This window comes from Plectrocnemia conspersa, unplaced genomic scaffold, assembly GCF_051122295.1.
Source record: "Plectrocnemia conspersa isolate PC_06_02 unplaced genomic scaffold, ASM5112229v1 ptg000013l, whole genome shotgun sequence".
NCBI classification, from domain to species: Eukaryota; Metazoa; Arthropoda; class Insecta; order Trichoptera; family Polycentropodidae; genus Plectrocnemia; species Plectrocnemia conspersa.
The window spans coordinates 31,561,954-31,583,055 of NW_028277177.1; the positions used below are offsets into that span (position 1 = coordinate 31,561,954).

Sequence of the window (21,102 nt, forward strand, 5' to 3'; positions counted from 1 at the left end):
GTATCTTTTCTACCAGATCATTCGATTAATTTGCACAATCTTTAAAGTTAACTGAATATTTAAAAGCATATAAATTTGAATTATAATCAGTTGTGCAACTTTCATGATGCACAAGAGTTTTTGTATATTTATTAAAGAAAATTTACATAAAATTGTTTTTATTTTTTATAGCGATTTGTTGTAATATCATTTAATATATAAAATCCAGGCGCGGGCGGTGAGATACTTTTCCTCTCGATCGCTTGCGTGTTAAGTGATGAGAGTGAGTGAGAGATAAGAGCATGCGGTCAGCATGCTCTTATCTATGCTCTTATCTCTCACTCAGAAGGGAAAGTATTTCACCTCCCGCCCCTGATCAAATCCGCTAATGAGGAGATCTAGATTACACCTTCTATTTTTATAGATTCTTAGATAGTTTGGATATGAAAAATACTGATATTTAGGATCCTGTTTTATTTGAAAAATGTTGTGGCGTAGCTATCGGGGGGGCGGAGGGGGGGGGGGTCCGCCCCGGGCGGCACTTGCTTGGGGGCGGCATATTCGCGATGGTATCGACTAGTGTGGTTCTTATTGCACTAAAACATATATAATTCCACGAATAACAAGAGCTTAATAATAATCAATTTATTATTTTAATAAATGCTGATTTTATGACCCTGCAAAAAATGTATGGAGGGGGGGGGGGCAATTTTAAGGATCGCCTTGGGTGGCACATACCCTAGCTACTTCACTGGAAATATGTATTGTTTTAGCTATATTTTGAAAGTATTATTGGATCTACTCCTATATTATATGTATTGTTTAGCATTAGTGTAGTCCGTAAGATCTAGACTGATAACCCAAAGGTCGCGGGTTCGAGCTACGGCAGCAGACTTATCCAGTTGTAAAAATTTACCTCGTTGTAACGCATTGGACTTAACGGATGGCTAGAATAAAAGTTTGTAAATAAATAAATAAGTACATTTAATAATTTACTGGAGTATAGCTTACACAAAATGGGAATCAAAATATTTTTTTTTATATTTTGAATTGTGTTTTGCCCATCGGGGCGCATTAAGGTAATATGTTAGATCACGATGGTCTTAATTTAATTAAAATAAAAAAAAAAATAACAATAAGATTTTTACAAGCACAACTATTTATGCTTGGAGATACGATAGTATTTTATTTATTTATAGCAAAAATATTGATTTTAATTTTGTATATATATATGAATATATAAGTTATAGATTAATATCAATAAAATACACCTTATATTATAATATTTATTTTACTGGCATGATTTTGATGTAATCTGACGGCTAATTATATAATACCTTGCAGTCATATATAATTTTCAGGTATTCAATTTTTAAAGTACTTAAAAAAGTACTTCAATTTTTCTCAAGGGAAAAATTGCAAATCTTGCTTGAAAGGAAAATCGTGAAATGTTTTTTTACGCGATTAAATGTTGAGGAATTCCATAATTAATTTTCGAGAAGAAAATATATTAAACGTGTCGTGACTACATATTTTATGCAACACTACAATATGGTTTTAAAGTTCTCTAATGAAATAGCAGAATAAAATTAAAATCATACTAATTTAGTAATCGTAGTATTTGGATTATTAAAATCATCGGCTCTTTCTTTAATTTTGAGAATAGATTAAATTTGAAAATTAGTAATTTTAACAAAGTGTGAATAACTACTTTAAGTATTATTTATATTTAAAATTAAATAATATTTATGTATTCATAATTAAAATCAACATAATTTAAATTTAAAACAGGTAAAAGACGAAACTTTTGACACTGTGATAAATGTAGACTTTAACAATGGAGACAAAGGTTCGTCCCATGAATTGAAAGATAGTAATCAAAATTGAGTTCGGACCTCCGATTGGTCCGCACCTTGCCAATCAAAATACACTATTTATATTTATTCCAAATCACTTGATTTTTTCATATTGTTTTAAAAATATTTAAAAATATTATAAAATCGATCAAATTTTGATTTAATTCAGATTCAGCTTTTTTAATTTAGCTAATTTCTTAAATATTATATATAACACATCTAATTTAACAATAAAAATAGTAAATAAAAGTAATTGACTCATAGTTTTTTTAAATATAATTATGAATCAAAATTATTTCATGCGTAGAAAGAATGGTCGTGAACACGCCCACAATTCCACGATCGAACGAAAGGGAGACGTATCATCAATTTGTGCGAGGAAACAGAGTGAACAAGAATCCAGATAGAGGGTCACCTTAAAGGTTTTATACATACTTTATTATATTCTACACTGTATAACAAACTTTGCTACTAATATCTGTGTTGCCAAATAACTATTGATGATATATATTAAAAATAAAATATTACTTGAAAAAAATCCTGAAACTTTTATTTACCGCGTTTTTGCCTAATGTGCTATTTAAACTCCTTTTTTTAAAATATTTTATAATGAAGAGCTTACGTCTAAGTTTTAAATGAATTACTAATGTACCACAATATTAATATAATTAATTATTTAAATATTTTCTAGTATTCAAAGTAAATTATTTAAAAAACTACAAGTTTTATTAAATTTATTGAAAGCAAAGTATTATATTTAAAAACTTGAACTAAGCAGGATTTAGTTATTGTTCTCATATTTATAGCAAAATTTCTTCAAACTTTTTCCAACCCAACTTATACGATTATTTTTTTTAAATTTAACAAGTTCTTTATTTGCAAATAAATATACATGATTTTTGAATGTAATACATTTTTATTTTATTAGGTACATTTTAATTTTCTTAAATTTATCTAGGCAAATTATTCATAGAGAAAAAGTTGAGAAAAAACTTTTTGAGGATCTATTATTTTTAATTAAAAGATTTTTAAAAATAGTTTTTGTGACAATTTTATGACTAATTTTGGCGAGTCAGCAAAAATAGTTTGTAAACCATTTTTTACTTGTAACTAATCAACAGTTTTTCAGCTATTTAAATTTAAAATAATTTTTGATTTATATTTGTTGATTATTGGTCATTTTGAATATTCGATAGCTGTTTGCTTTTTTATATTTTATTACTGTTAATTCAATTTTATTGATATTTGTACACAAAAATACATACATATTTTTTATTGTACTTATCCTTTGAAATAAATCCCTGTTAACTCAAACCAATTAATATTCAGGCCCTAGAAGAGAGGAGAGGAAAGGGGACAAATCCCTAGAGCCCGATCTCTTTGATGGGTGCAACTCTAGAAAAAATCATTGGATTGGAAATACCTTGGCGGATTTATAAGAAATGGAAAATTATCTAATGTTTAGACAAGCATTAATTTTTTTTGCTAAAAAAGAGGCTAAGCACGATATTTTCTATTTTATCTGCACCTTGTAGCATTTTTGATCTTACATTTATTAGCTGTTAGTTAGATTTCATAACCTTTGGATTTCATAAGGCTTAATATACTAGATATATGTTAGTATCTTTATGGAACATAATAATTTTCAGTGAAGTTATAGTATAAATATAGTTTCTCTAACTGTTTTATTAATACGAAAACATTTTCACTAGTATTATATGTTTTTTTCTAGGTAGTTTTTACTAGCAAATATATAATTTAACTGATAGGCGCTAGTGAATTTATATATTGCTTTAAAATGTCAACGAAACTCAATTTAATCATTGTGAAACGTCTATTTTCTATTTTAGCAAAAATCTGACCTAAGCGAATTATTCTAACTAATGTTGAAAAACTATAGTTAGTTTAAGAGCTTTCATTAGGTCAATTTGAATTTAGTCATTTTTAACAGCAAATGAACATTTGGCATCTATTACAGTGAATGTGTATTTTTATATTCTGTAAGTTATATTTTCACTAATATAAACATTAGTTAAATTGTAAGCAATTGATTTCTTTTTAGGTGTCGCCTTATATCTATTTTTTTTAAATAAAATTTACTGGTGGCGTATAGAACTTAATAAGTTGTTTCACAACTGATAATTAAAATCACCACTTATGGTTCATTTTTCACGATTAGAGCAGCAAATTATATTTTCACTAGTAGAAATATATATCTACCGGTGAAAATGTATTACGATATTTGAATTAATGAATTTTAAATTAATGTTAAAAAAATATGGACGTTTGGAAGGTTAGAGTGACCCTCCTTTGTTTGCAATACGTGCAAGATAGAGAGCGCCGGATGCCAAACGCTCGACCGAGACAGAGACCCCGACATTTTTATCCAGACCCTCCTCCGAGCTCGTCTTTTGGGACCTTTGACGTTCCAATTAGTTAGCACCTACGCTCTGTCAAAGGCTGATCGCTAATTTGGACGCTCATTATGGACGCTCTGTAAGATGCTGCAACCTCCGCCGTATTACGGAAACCGACACAACATCGTCTACCCTTCGGTCGACGAGCCTTTCAAGAGCGACGCGGACGCCTCCAACCCTTCCAACACTCCCTTTTCGGTCAAGGACATCCTGAACCTGGTGGACCAGAGCAGCGAAGGCTTCTCCAAGATTCCGGCGGCCTTCGACCACGAAGAGGACCTTCCCAGGGAGCCGTTCGAGCCTCTCCAAGACACTTTCTATCAGAACTGCGAAGCTTTCCACCCGCAATACGAGCACCAAGACGTGTACAACCACGGCTGCAACCATTTATATAATGAGCGGGGCAATATGTATTACGCAAATTCCAACTACCTGCATCAGTACGAAGGATACTATCATCCGGAGTATACGACTCAGAATCCAATCAACGAGCAATACGCGCAACCCTTTCATTACAACGCCAATAGTTCATATTACCAGAGCGATTTTTACGCCCAACCGACGGAGCCGGATCTGACGGTGCGAGACGATCAACCTAGAACCAGTCCTCTGGTAGCCGTCGTCTCTGATAGAAAGGATCTGGAAGCGAGCCTTCCGAATGCCACCGTTTCGCCTGGAATGACTTCTCAGCACGTGAGACAGTTGAATTCTTTGTGCAGCCCTTTCGAGCCTAGAAGAATCGACGAGGACGACGTGGAAATACCGGATACGATGCAAAGTAAGTCATTTGCTATTCATTGATCGTTCAATAATTTAGTATCTAATCCATATTGTGCAACTGTATCTTATAATCGTGGAAATTTTATTAAAAATAACAATGCAAACAGAAACCAGTATCGTACCCTTTAAAACCAACGAAAGGTATATGAAAGACGTATAAATTGGAAGTAGTAAAAAGTATTAGTTTTAACTAATATTGTACTTTCAATTTAGATATCACAGTAAAGTTGCATTTAAATCTTTTAACGTCACATTCAAAAACATAATTTTAGGATTTATATTTATTTCCTACATAAAATAAAATTTATACATTTAAAATAGTATATCCTTAATATTTACTAACTGCTCAAAAATATTGTTGTATTTTATAAAAAACAGACAGTATGTTAATATATACATACATAAATTTTATTTATTTATTTTTTAACATACATTGCATTTATAAACAAAAATGTGTAAAAATAATTAGTTAATACTTTTAATCAGCTTTAACCATTTGAGTGGTATCGCCATACATGTACGGTAGTTGAACTTTCACTGTCTTGAGGTACCCCAGATAGTTATCTATTTACATATATAACTGAAGAAATAATTAATTCAAATCATTATGTTTATGTAATATTTTTTTTAAATTTGATTCAATAAATTAAAGAGCACGTAAATAAACATAATAAAAAATATTTTATTTAAATTAAAAATGTTGAAAACCTCTGAATCCACGAAATACACAAAAGCCGAATAATATATAAAAAATATGTAATGTAAATAGCCAAAATTTAATAGTAAGGTATTAAAACATATTAATACAAAAATGTAGTAATAATCACATTTTATCTATAATTTACTATATGTGCAATATAAAATAATAAATATTTAATTACCGCAAAAATAATTATAAAAAATAACCCCATGTGTATATTATTAAATTAATTTGTGTATAAATTAACTCACTGCACAAAAGGTTAAAACCAGCTATTACAAAATGTATAATTTTACTTGCGACTGATGATAAATGCTTCAAAAACGTTCCACACTGTTCTCTTTATTATATTAATCTATATGGGCTCCGATCCTGATTTTTTGCCGCCCTGGGGTAATTATTTTTAAAACATAATTTTTTGACAGCGAATTTTTGTAGGTGTTTTTAAAAAATAAATACTTTATTTTATAGAAAATAAAATATATTCATATAAAAAGTAATATAATATGCTTTTAAACATTTTATTTAAAATAAGCAATATTTTAAACAAATTGATGAAATAATATTAACACAAATTAATCATAAAAAGTTATTAACTAATAATAATAAAATACAATAAGTACCTATTTAAAAATGTATTTTAAAATCGTACAATAAACAATATTTACTTATTATTTCAAATTAAATTAATACCATTATGACCAATGCGTCACTATGGTCAAAAACAATAAATAGTATTATTTAAATACACAAAAATAACACATATTTAAATAAATTGATACGAACCGAACTATCTCGTCATAGCTGACATTAACCCTTTGAATAGTGAGTTAATTTATACACATTTGTTAATTTGTATAAATTAACTCATTATAACTTATTTTTGTTGTTATTTATATTGCATTTATAGTAAATTATAAAAATATCAATAATTCTCAACGTTTCATTGCTTTGATTTTTTTACTACGTTTTTGTATTAGTGTGTTTTAATAATTCATTTAAATAGTTTTCTATTATTAATTTTTTTTATACATACATATTTATTATTTAGCTTTTATGATTTTTTTATAGCAATTCAGTGACTCGCAATATTTTTTTTCAATGTTCATTCATTTTGTACTCTTTAATTTATTGATATTATTTTCTGTAATAATAATTAACATTATATAAAAGTAAAAAAATGTTATATAAATAGACTGTTTTTTATTTATTATTTCTTCAGTTATATACGTAAATATTTAACTATCTGGGGTACCTCAAAACAGTGATCTATCACCGAAAACAAGATCTAAGGGTTAAATATAATAGATCAATGTGCAATGCCAGCATATTAAGGAGTCGGATGGCGACAGCCATAGGTAGCGGCAAGTACAAACGTCCTAGCCCTAACGGTCAACAAAAGAATGAATTTGGTTTCAAAAAACTTTCATAGACAATATATTTAAAAAGCAATAAAAAAATTAATTAAAAAAAGTTAAAAAGTTATAAAAAAAAATGCAATATTTATTTAAAATTTTTATTGCAAAAATACACTATAGACAATAATTTTAAAAATAATGAAAAAATATAAACAATTAAAAGATAATGTCTATCTATAAAAATTTAGTTAAAAAAAACACAATTGGGAATAATATATAAATAAAACATTATTAGTCTAAAAAATTTCGTTTCGCTTTTTTCTTTGAAAAATCTCGTTATTGTTCTTTAAATCACAATTTATTGATAGCCAATATAACCAATTCACTTTAATAGTGTTTGTTGATTTTTAATTTGATAAAACTATTTAAGATCCACAATGCAACTGATAAAGGCAAAGTTAATAAAATTCTAAGGGTGTTGTTATTATTCGGCCCAAAATTTAATGCTGTAATTAATTTTAATGCTACATTTGTGTACATATTTTTTCTATTAATATGCACAGAGCTGACAACTCATCTTGTTAATATGAGATGATTCTCCATCGGTTAAAATATTTTCCATGTACCCTTTAGTGTTCTTTAATAACAATTTAATCGATAATGATAACAGAATGAAAATCTAAAAACCATTAAATTACATATAAGATTTTAATCACCAACAAATCTGAATTTTGGATATTTTAATAACTACATAAAAATAAATATAAAACATAGTTTAAATTAAAAAATAAATTTACTATCAAGTTTTTTTTCTAAACTAAAATTATTATATTGATGAATCTATTTTATACTGTATTTTAAAGCTACATCTTTAATATTTACAATTATGTATTTTTAAAAATTAAATTAAACTAATGATTACATAAGGATTGAAGAGCAACTGTGAATATTATGAACACCAAAATCAAATTTGAAGTACTAATTTTAAATATGTTTTTTTTTTGTTTCAGAAAATCACGTGACAAGCTCAAAGACCGAATTGAGGAAAAACGGCAAGCAACGCTCGAAGAGAAAGCCTAGAGTTTTGTTCTCTCAAGTGCAGGTGTACGAATTAGAAAAGCGATTCAAGCAGCAAAAGTATCTATCCGCACCAGAGAGGGAGCAGATGGCTTTAGGCTTGAAGCTCTCTTCGACCCAAGTAAAAATCTGGTTCCAAAACAGGCGATACAAGAACAAAAGACTCACTTCCGACGTCTCCTCCGACGATTCGTCGAAGGTCAGCAAAACCGTCGACGCCAGCAAGATCTCAAAAAAGCCGTTGCAGTCGGGGATGTTTAACTTTGCCAACGGAGGCAGGAAAGTAACTGTCCCAATTTCAGTCAAGGGCGAAAAAGCGCACGATTATAACAGCGGCGCTTATCAAGGCCCTTATCGAAGCTTCGGGTCTTTGGAATTTAATGCTTTCCCTGAAGCCGGATTTTACCAGGCGTGAAAATAGTTGCAGTGTAAATTTTGTATAAATCTGAGAGTGTACATATAGTGTAATTTATCTAGATAAGAACGACAAGCCAAACATTATTAATTTATAAGATTTCGCACTGATATTATATTACTTAACGAGCATGTATCGGCAATTATGTTTTAAAATAAAGTTTATAAATTGTAAATCGTTCTCGATAGTTTTATTTTTCGATTTGATGGATGGAAATATGCCAAAGGTTAGAGATATACCAAACGCGCGGGGGTCGACCGGAGCCATCTCGCTCTCGATTAAGATAAGCTCTTTTTATAAATTCATTTCAGGAATTGGCTACAATTAGTACAGCATCCGTTCACATCTGTTTGTGCATACACAGAGGCTACGCGATGAAGTGATGCTTATTAAATAATAAATTCATTTTATAGTATGAAAAAATATATTCAAACGAAGCACTTTTATTTTCATTAAATTGAAAAGTGAGAATGAAAAATTTATTGTAAGTATTTATAAGTAATTAAGTTTAATTATCGTTTCTTGATAACATTAATAAAACATTTTATTTTATATATATCTCTATAAACATCATTATAACAATCGGATGATTGCAAAATTAAATAATGCAGAAATAACTATGAATGGATTATTCTTTTATTAGAACATAAACCTAATGCGTTATAGCGGGCTAAAGTCAGTAGAAACTGGATCAAGGCAAACACAAACAATATCTACAGGTAAGTTTTAATCATCATACTGAAAGTCTAAGAAAAGGTAACATCTATATAATTAATTATAAATTATTATGTATTGTAATTTATAATTTATAAGCAATAAATGTTACTTTGCAGCTAAAGCCGATTTTTAATCATAGCGTATTTTAATACATACAAATTAGAGTTTGCTGTGGGGACCCGAACCCGTGACTTCTAAGTTATTAGTCCAACCTTTATTTGGAGAAAATAAATTTTAAATTCAATTTTGATACATAGTTAAAATAACTATAAAGTCATTTAAAAGCAATTTTTTTTAAGTTAGTACCTCAAATTTATTGAGTAGTGAGTAATTAATTGAGTAGTGATTTAATATATAAACATTTATTTATTTGTTAGTATACACCTGAGAGTGAGTTAATTTTACGTATATTTCCATAATTTTCCGTTGTTATTTATTTATAATTGCTTTGATTTATTTTACTAGTTTTTTGTTTTAGTATGTTTTAATAATTTATTTAACACTTTTCTATCATTAAATTTAGTTCATTTATTTTACATATTTATTATATATTATTCGGCTTTTGTGGATTTTTTTATATCAACACAGCTTTCAATACTTTTTTAAAAAATTAAAATAAAATATTTTTTTCGTACTCTTTAATTTATTAATATTATTATGTATAGAAATCATTACATAATTATAATGTGTTTTATATAATATTTCTTGAGTTATATATGTAAATATAAAGCAATTATATTATATGAAAATATCGTATATTTGGCGTACCTAAAAAAGTAAAATCGACCGCCGTACATGTACGGCGATACTCCTTAAAATAATATATATTCGCGCAATGACGTTTAAATAATATTAAATCGCATTTTTTAATAATTATTAAAAATATAAAGAAAATATATATTATATACCAATGCTCATAATCGCGAGTCTAGAAAAAACTATCACCCGAAATTCACCGCCAGCAATTAATCGCTATCAGTTTACCGCCGCGTAAATTAATCGCATTACAAATTTATAGCCTACAAATAATCGCTAGCATATTTTACCGCCTATGTGTTACAAAGTCTTTTATTTATTTTTCGATTGACGATGTTGCAAGTCTACAAAAATATTTTTTTAAGTCAAGAGCTATTTTAAATTATATGCTGGTTTAAAAATGTCTATGAAATTCAATATACGTTGCAAAGTGTCCATTTGCTATTCAAACCCTACATGAATTAATCTAATAGAAGTGCAAAAACTATAATTAGTATTAGAATAGCAAATGGACGATTCGCAACTGTAACAATGAAGTTATATTTTCAATAGTATAAACAGACAAGTCACATAACTTATTTTCACAGACAATATTATAAGTTATTGTTGAATAATAATAATCTATGAGCTGAAAATTCAATATACATATACATATATATAAAGCACATTTAAGAACTATAGCCATTAAACAACAATGATTCAGTCTAATTTAATTTTAGGTCCCAAACATTGTACTAATCGATAGATAATCTCATATATATACAACGACGCTATTATACATGTTTTATCAAATTCTTTTAATCCTAAAATAATTTAAATTTAATCTCTATAGTGATTGATACTATTTTATATTAAAATTAGAAGAAATTGAGTCGGTGCAAATATCGAACGAACCGAGCGTGTGATTAACGAGCGAGATATTAATTTTGTACTTTCCGGAGCCGCTGTAGTCTGGTGATGATCTGGTGGAAGCTTTTAAGGTTATCAGTAAAGGAAGGTGGTCTGGCCTATGGGCGTGACGCATTCGTTGTGTTGTGAGCCGCGATTCAAAAAACTTCGTGGCGCCCGACTCGAACGTGTAAACAATAAATTAGTACAAATCTTACCCTAGAACAAGCTTGTTCCATTTTCTTTTTATATTACTACCTGTCATATTCGCCTTGTAAATATATAGCCAGATGTCACCCACCATTTTACCCCATGTCTAAAATCACTCATTCTTAAATTACTACATACAAATATTTATTTATTTCAGATTAAAAAATATGAATATTAATATTTTTTAATATTAGTTATTGAAAATTTATAAAGAAAGTTGCAAAACTATTACCAATTAAATTCGAATCAAATTATTAAGAAAAAATGTATACTTAGAGAGAAATACGAAAAAAACATAAGGCATATGAGAAACAATTTAATTAAGAATCACAAACTTTATTAGAATGTTTATTATGAAACTTATACATACGTGGGATATTGTTAAAAATAAAGAATTAACATGACATTTTCATATTGATTATTCATGACATCACTAATTAATTTATAATCAAAATTCTTGGATAGAATCATGATATAATTTTGAAAAACTGCAAACTCTTATTGTATGTTATATTGTCTTAATCAAACACAACATTACAAAATATATACTTATAGATCGGTCGTTTATTTATTATTATTTATTTTTGTCATTAAGTTAATTTAAATCTTAAGTAATGTACATGAGACAGAACTAACGTGATCGCACTTGCCATTTTAAAGATGCAATAATAAGATGTACAATATATAGGGTCATAAAATTTAAATTAAACCTAAATATGCCGTGAAAATAATATTTAATTGCATATTTTAATTTTATGCTTCACAATCGCTCCTTAGTTATTCGACAAAGATGCAATCAATGTTCTCAATCATGTATTAGATTTATGACGAATATTTCTTATAAAGCCTCAATTTCTGTTTTGAATATAATCCGATAAAAAAATAATAACGTTTAATTAGAATATTTTAAACGGAAATTTGGTAATTAATAACAATCAGTCGAAGACGAATAAGTGAGAGGGATCTTTGAGAACTCCAAAAGCTAGCAGGAGCGCACTTAATTTTTTGCCCCGCATCGGCGGTTCAATGCAACGGAGTTTTTTGCCTCACTTTTTAAGTGAAACTAATAGCGATTTTGTGTTGAAGCTGCCCTAAATGCAAATTGTCTATAAACGTGAGCGTGTGTGGGATATCGGTTTCAAACTGTCCCTCTAATGGCTCTGCGATCTACCCCCGTGACAGTGATTACTGTGTATCGAGCAAACATATCGATGTCGCGAAAAATGCGCCCACAGAGGGATGTTTATTGAAAATTATCGTATAGACAATTGCGTCATTCATGCGCCGGTAATCCCGAAGTCGTGTTCATCATCAAAAACCAAAGTGAAATGCGATCTGTCTGTTTATTCACGAGCGTGAGATCGAAACTAATGGACAGAAACAATAAAGCGATTGATATATCGCGCATTAGGTTTAATACGGTAGCGTAAACATCACGTTTCATACCATATCATCATTTATTTGTATAAAAAGAAATATTAAACATTGTTAATTAACACCTAATATAACCATCTAGCGGTAATTATAATAACTATTATTTAGTCAAGTTTCAAACCAAATACAATATCCTGGTGAAATATTTCAAAATAAATGTATTTAAGTTGCATTTATACATAACAGATGTCGTTAGTAAAAAAGTTATTATTATTTATTATTTTATTTTTTTTACTCTAAAACTATCATGTATTTGTAATCTATTATCATTGATATTAACGTTATTTTTTTTAAATTTAGCTAGGATTACTATTTATAGTTTTTATAACTTACATATTATGTAGTTAAGCTAAGTGCTGACTTAATAGCAGCGTTTGAAGAAAACTAATAACTGACTGAGAAAGGACGTGTTTTTTCATTAAAGATTTTATTAAATGATAAAATTTATAGTATTGCACATCTGCCGAATTATTAATATGTATAAAATGATGAAACAAGATTATAATTTTAAAAATATATACTCTAACAAAATGTGACCATTTATTAGTATATTATATATGTTACAGCAAATCTGTATTACCAGTAGAGTTATTTTCACTAGTATAAATATAAATTTACTAATTCATACAGTAATGTAGCAAACAATTGATTAACAATTTCATTGCTCAGTGTAAGTAAAACAGCATTTGTTCACAAACAGCTATTTGTGACGTAATTGTAACGTTACATAGTTTGACAAATTACTACAATATCTAAAAAAAACTAACCTAAATTAATAACCGTAATGAAAATTTAAAAACTAGTGTTAGTTTCATGAATAAAAACTTTCATTAGACCAAATTGGTTTTGATTAGGTTTGGGTTTAAACAGAAAATGTACGTTTCGCAACTGTCAAATAAAGTTTTAACCGCAGCTTAGTGTAGTATATAATTTGGGTTCAATTAAACAGTGTATTATTTTAAGAGATATGTTCATTTAAGTAAATACTTTGAATTGTTTGTGCATTACAATAATAAAAAATGAGCATTAAATAAATATGTTTAATAAAAAACATTTTATTTGTAGTAAGCGCTAAAATAAATGATTTGGGGGTAAAAAATGAGCTTTAAATAAATATATTTTTATATATAAAAAAAATATTAGACAGATGGAGGCATTTGCCCCCCCTTGAATTTGGCCAGAAAAATGGCATTTAATGAAATACTATGAATTTTAGTGAAATCAAAATATTAAAAAAAACGACCACCGACTCACCAACATTGCCCCACCCCCCTTGAAAAAAGATAAAATGACGTCCCTGATTCTGAACAAGAAATTCTTGGGCTTACCCGCAATAAAGATATATAAAAACAGTCTTGAATCTAAACTGCAATTAAATATATTCAATAATTATTCCTGAAATTTTATATGTTGCTCATTTAAATTGTCCTCATATAATTTCAGTAGCCCTTATTGGTTAAATTTTAATTTCGCTAGTAGAAATATATATCTACCGGTAAATATATTCGAATATGAAAATATAACTGGTAATACAAATTCAATGTAACATAAATATATATAATACAGTAATAGGATAATTTTACGAAAAATTATATACTTTCATAATTTTATAATTATAACGTAGAGCTCAAAATAGATTTAAATTAATTAAATATATATCATGTAAATAAAATTATTATACTGATTAAAAATATTCTATAGATTAAATCATTGTAAAATTTAGTCATATAAATCTTATCCTTTAGATAAAAATATTGCTGTATCATACTATCGATATTATCACACGATACGTATAGCAACACGACATTCATTTACACAATTAATATATGTAAAAGTTGTAAAAAACAATATTAATTTACATATTTAAAAAAATCGTTCATCTGCGACAATCAAAAAAAGGGGGTGATGCGAGTAGAAAAAGTGTTGTAATTGCGGTTACAATCACACCCCATTATTTTGATTCGCTCGCATCATGTCGGCACGTGTGTATTCAATTCGCCCCTTAAAACAGAAGTTATAAATATTTAAGAGCTTTTTATATTATATTCTATTAATAAATAAAATTAGTAGAGAAACTTGATTTTTAATTAAAGTATGCCGAAGCTTAGAACAAATGTTCTGATCGATATAAAATATATTATACGATGATACTAAGGCCTATTACGCACTGTCGACTAGTCGCCGGCGACTGTACTATATATGGTTTTAAATGGGTGCTTACGCCCGCAGGCGCCGAGTCGCTCGAGCGTGCACAGGCGACTTGCTTGTTGCCGCAACCTATATTCACACGAAGAGCGACTTTCGAGGCGACTTATTTATCATTCGCACAAAATGGCTACGACACAGAAAAACTCATCGTAGAAATTGAATCCCGAATTGTTTACAATAATTTTATATAAATATTAATAACGAAAATAAATTTATTGTGAAATATGTATAATTATATTATATTATATTATTTCTTGCTTTAAATTAATTTTATTAACATAATACAGATACATTTATAATTGCATTTGGGAAACAAAAAGCGGAGGTTTAATAAAAAATATAAGTAAGAAGACGAGGAGGTGTTCCTAAATTTCAATCGGCAAATTAAAATTTTGATTTAAATAAGTACTTAAAAATTAATTTCAGCGGCGGCTAAGAATACTGATTTTTACAAATCTATTATGGATGATATCGCCCTTTGTCTGTGAGCATGTTATAATTGTAATATATGAATTTGCTTATCGTAAAAATACGTAAAACGTCCTAACTATTACAGGAAAAAATCTTAGATTGTGAAATAATACTTTCGGACTGTTATGTATGACCCTTTTCGATGCACCGCTCTTACTACTTACTTAATCCGTAAATGGGTTTTGCGAAATTAAATAGCCGGAGAATTTAGCATCTAAAAAAATTGTGGGAGATATATATATTTAAATTTAAAATTTGCTTTCACACGAGGAGCGACTTTCGAGGCTTTGTAGCTGCCGAAACAAAATGTATCATAAAACTTACATTATAAAACAGTGCGTATTAGGCCTTATTCTTAACCGTTCCTCTTGCACGAGTCATGCAGCTTCTCAACGAGCTTGCTAAACCCAATTTTTTTTTTGGCAATAGTTATGAGGAGCTAGAAAAAAAACATGGGATAGTGATTATCTATTTTTTTATATTTATTTCAATAATATAACATTTCTTGTTAAAGCATCATGACGCATTAAGAAAAAGATTTTTAATAAAAACAAAATAAAATATATAAATGATCAATTAAGAACAACTTTACGAAAATTAAATGTTATAAAAAATATGAAAATTTAGGGACGAACTCAATAAATGCATGAGATAACCCACAAGTGTTTAAGTTTAAGACTTTCAGGGCCAACCAAACGCATGGGTCTAGTAAACTTTAGTTAGGCTCTCGAGCGGAGGCAGTACGGAAGATCACGTATAACGTATTGTGCTTGCCATATTTTTTTTATAATTTTAGTAATGCAAGTTTATTTATAATAATAGAAGCTTTTAGATATGAGTTCTTAAATCAAAATATTTTTCTTTGACGTGTAAGGAATATTATTTTAATAGCTTAATATAGTATAACTAATATATACTCAAAAAAAATTTCACAAGAATAAGCAATGCTTATTATATTGCATATACAATTATTTATATTGGTATATAAAATTTAAATTCAATAGCTGTGAACTGAAATATTTTTTTAAATATATAAAACTAAACCTAATGAATGAATTTCAGCAAATACAATAATACGAACTATTTAAAATGAAAAGTCATCACTTAAGAAATCGCCAAGTTGTTACAAGAACGTCAGGAAGTAAAAATAAACGGCAATATTCAGTGCAAGAAAAACACATAGGAAATTGAATCCAGCGATTAGCGTTCGTGTTTAGGTTTTTCGTTAATTTTAAACGCTTTAAAAAAGTTGTTTATTTATAACAGAGTCGGAGCAAAGAGCGAAAAGTCTTCGGAAATAACCGCGTAGGTGCACGTGGCACACGTGCTCCCCGATAGAGGGGATGTCAAGTTTATTACGTAAATATTTAACTTTACTTTATTCTCAGCCAACTCAAATATGACCGATTATACGCTTAGCTTACTCCACGATAAATATTTGGAAAGCGTTTTAGCCGTAATACAATCTAATTCACGAGTAAATAAATAAATACAAAAATAACGACATATTTAAATATACCACAATTAAGACAAATCGACGATTATTATAAGATTAAAAATACAGGAAATACAAATAATTCAGTACAAGTTGCTGGTTTATAACTATTTCCTAGTACACAGGAGGAAATTGAAAACATAAAATAAGACTTATAGTAATATAAACATAAAGAAATGAAATGTACGAAAATCTTTTGCAAAATAAAATAAAAAATACACATATTATTTATAACTACAAAATACTTAATTCGATACCTGAAGCTACTAAAAAAATTATGCCTCTTATGCAAGATTATGATATAATATGTATAGGCATTTTTATAATAATTTTCTGTATATTTACGGCAATGTTCATAAACTGTTAGTATTAAAAATCTACCATAAAATGTTTTAAGGTCATATAGAAAGGTATGTTATGTATATTTTTTTTTTTTATTAAATATCGGTTTTAGGACTACAATGCTAATTTTAGATTAGAGTGTTTTTCACTTATATGAGGTGAAGGGAAGGGTTATCTACGTGTTATACAAATTAATGCTTCAGTTTCTTCTTGCTTTATATATAATATTATTATTTAAATTGTCAATGTAGAACCAGTGTTCGCTGACAACATCCGTCACAATTGGTTATTGCGGTCTTAAACCGATTGCAATAAAGTAAAAAAATCTTACTAAACCTGAATAATTATTTTATTAGAAGTCAGTATTTTGTAAACCTGAATGTCATAAGTATATTTAATAAAAAAACGGACCGAGAAAACTACCCTGCGGGACTTAACAATACAGCTCTTTCAGGTATGTATATACTTAATTTCGGATATCTTATTTAAATATTTATAGGTTAAGTCGTCGTCTAACGGTGTCAAATGCTTTTTCTGTGTCTAGTGTTAATACTCCTATGTGTTCATTTAAAACACAATATTACTACTACCGTTTAATCACATAGCAAAATCTTTCGTTAACAACATATTATATGTTAATTTAGCATCCATAATAAATACATAGATTACTTAAAATTCTAACTAGCGGTTTGAATATGTCATTAATGTATATTCAAATTATATATCTACCCGTGAAAATGTATTCCAATATGACTTCAACATATTATATAAATTTCTGGTTTAGAATCAGGTACGTCAATTCAGGTTTTTTAAGAGGAGGTGGAAGGGGGGGGGCAAAAGTTTAGTTTTATTTTTTTAATATTTTTATTTCATTAAAATTCATAGTATTTAATTATATTTTTCTGGTCAAATCCAATGGGAGGGGGGAGCAAATACCAAATACCAAAAATTATGCCTTTGACTACGAGTCCGTTTTGCAATCGCGAAATTCAAATAAATTTATTTGCGCAAAAATATGAAGTTACAGTATTTTATGATGAAGTACCAAGCAACGCAACGCAAATCGCGTACTCTCTCTATTCATACTCTTGACAGGAACAAACAAATTGGTCCCTTCAATCAATGTGACGTTTCATGAAAAATTACATTTGGCTTATTTCCAAAAAGCAGCATCGAAGCGCTTATCTCATTGGATTAATGCGTGCATTCTACAGATAATTCGCTTAATTCATGAATGACGCAACAGGCTTTTTTGCCAATTTCACGCAATAAGTGATTTCACCGACTCGATGTAACATACATAATATACAAAAATCTAGTGTGGCCTTTGCTAAGCGATTTTTATTTAATTTAGAAGGGGCAATTATGTTTTTAAATAAAATTAATTTATAATATATTGGAGAATAAAACACACAAAAAAATATTTAAAAAATTTGTGCTTAAGATAATTTTTGGAAATAAAATAATATTATCAAAATTTATATTTATTTCGGTGATAGCAGTAGAGGTGAACAGAAAACAACCTTAATAACCATCAGTGCCAAGCGATGCGAAGTGGGTCGTGTACTGTCTCAGTCTCTTAGCGATTGCCGCCAAATCAATTTACAACAGAGAACCATACTTTGTAAGCGCATACCTCAAGCGCATACCTCACATTAAATTCGTGAATTAAAGTATTTTATATTAAAAAATATTTATATCCATATGCATTAATAAAATCTTTGATTCATGAAGTTGTGTGTTCACAGGGATAAGCGCAAGTCGCAAGAAATTTATTTCAACTACGTAGATGATTTAAAAAAAATGCAATAAAATAGTATATTGTTCACAATTTAAACACTAAAAATACACGAGTAAAAAATGTGAAAAATCCACAAATTGGCCTAGCTCTTTAGATAGGTCATCAGTTAAACGGAATATCTCGTCGATAGACGGGATAGATTGAAATATCAGATTATAAGGTCGCAATCTTCGATCCGCATCTTACCCCAGTCGAAAAGTGCGCCTGTTTGCATAACAATGGTTCCTAATAGACGAATTATTCGCAGCACCCCAAAGGAGCGCTCGACTGGAAAAATTGGGCGAACAAGTTCTCTCTGAATGCCGGCAAATTATCGCCCTCGTATGACGCACTACATAATTTTATGACACTCGACGGCTAATTAACGCAAAAAGGTAATTAAAAAAATAACATCGTCGCACGATTGGATAAACACGCGGCGAAGCACTTCTCATTGGTCGGCGGTTATTAAAGAGTCGTCGCGGGAAAAAGACGGTGGCTCAGAAACGGGAAGAGAAGAGCGAGAAGGCTAGCGACGACCCAAGCTCTCTTCGAAGCGAACTGCGCAATAAGGGGAAGGGCGTTACCTCTCAAATGGGAGGTAATCAAGGTGAGGGACTGTACATTTAACGTATTAATCTCGAGGACAGATTTTTTAATGAATTATTTACTCGTTATATGCTGACGAGCGTTGGAAGAAAAACGCTCACATGTGCGTATACACGATAGAGAATCGAACGTTGAATATTAGTATAATGAGTTTCGGAATCGTAACAGAATACTTTAAAAGCTTCTCGCGGGGAAAACCCACCCACGTATAGATATATTCGTCTCTTTTTTTCCGTTTTAATTTGATTGCCCCGACGTATAGTGCGCTCTTTCTAATGCTCTCAGGGAAAGAACTTCGAACACGTGTGTCTGAAGCGACAGGGTTGCCAAATACGTTCACGATCAATATTGTTTTCCGTGATATATAACAATTGCGTTGAAGTAAAAAAATTGTTTCTTGCCACTTCACACCTATAGATGATGGTGTCGGATGTTTATGATGAAGATGATAGAGCAGGAGAAATCTGGTTGATTAAAAAAATACCGCTTTGGAAAAACGTAATTTGTTATACACATCACAGTAAATCGCTCACTCAAAATCACAGATAGCATGAGCAAAAACAATCCACATGCTGAAAAATAAAATAAAAGATAAGTCAAAACCTGATTGTAATACATTCTCATAAAAATTAAAGCTTATAAATGTTTAAAAATACAATAATAAATAGATTTCGGGAATCATATTTATTTTCATATTTGCACTGATATTTATTTATTTAAATGCAATGCGTTACAATTTATTATTACAATACCCAAAAATAAATAATAATACATAATAAGAAAGATAATTAAAATTAAATGATACGAACCTGACTAGCTCTTCGTAGCTGACACTAATCAAAATTAAAGCAATTTTAAATGGTGTGAAGATTATTTTTAGTATTATTAAAAATGCATTAAACAATGACTTAAAATAGTTTTTAACCTAAAACCATTATTTTTAGTCTAAGGTCTAAGGCAAAGTTAAAAATGACAGGTTTTGTTCAAGAGTCGTTGGATCAATGAAAAAAATGGAACAAATGAAACGAATTTTAAAAATAAATGAAACAATAATAGTTTTAAAAATAAATAAAATATAAAAGGACACGCAAATTAGAGCAAGAGTTATAATAAAAAACACAAATAATATTTTAAGAACTGTAGGAGATGCTATAAAATAATCGTACCATGAAAACAATTAATCAATTTCGCATTGTGTAATTACACAGATCAATCACAAAGTAAAACATTTCCAAAAAGCACGGATGATCACGCGTCGAACGATGTTATTGTGCATTGACTTTTGAAAGTAAATATACTATGTTGTTAGCATTGGTGACTGGATTATTGCGCATACGAAAATTCTGAATATATGTTATTGTTTGATTAGCAAATATATTTTAATATGAATTCTGAATTATGAACTGCTTTATTTATAAATAAAAAAATGTGTTTTAATAATAAAAAATGTAAGTGTATCATACTAATGTAAATTAAATAATAAAATAATTCTAAAATATTTGTAAATAAATCTGTTATACATACAGACATTCTTTTTTATTATGTATTAACGTATTCTTAAATATACATTATATGTGTATATTGATCAGAATCAGATGATCAAAATATCT

The 21,102-nt window shown here is 28.8% G+C and overlaps 1 protein-coding gene across 1 annotated transcript; it reads left to right on the forward strand.

Moving 5' to 3' along the window:
• The first annotated feature begins 4,288 nt into the window (after positions 1-4,288).
• LOC148227859 (uncharacterized) lies at positions 4,289-8,762 on the forward strand. The gene is made up of 2 exons (XM_088202403.1): positions 4,289-5,030; positions 8,101-8,762. Exons 1-2 carry the CDS (start codon positions 4,337-4,339, stop codon positions 8,580-8,582), a joined length of 1,176 nt encoding a protein of 391 aa, XP_088058529.1. The 5' UTR covers positions 4,289-4,336; the 3' UTR covers positions 8,583-8,762.
• The last annotated feature ends 12,340 nt before the right edge of the window (positions 8,763-21,102 follow it).

Bases quoted from the DNA above. Each gene is read 5' to 3' on its own strand.
- LOC148227859 (XM_088202403.1), top strand. From the start codon at position 4,337: ATGCTGCAACCTCCGCCGTATTACGGAAACCGACACAACATCGTCTAC. The intron at 5,031-8,100 runs GTAAGTCATTTG...TTTTTGTTTCAG, and splicing joins AATACCGGATACGATGCAAA to AAAATCACGTGACAAGCTCA.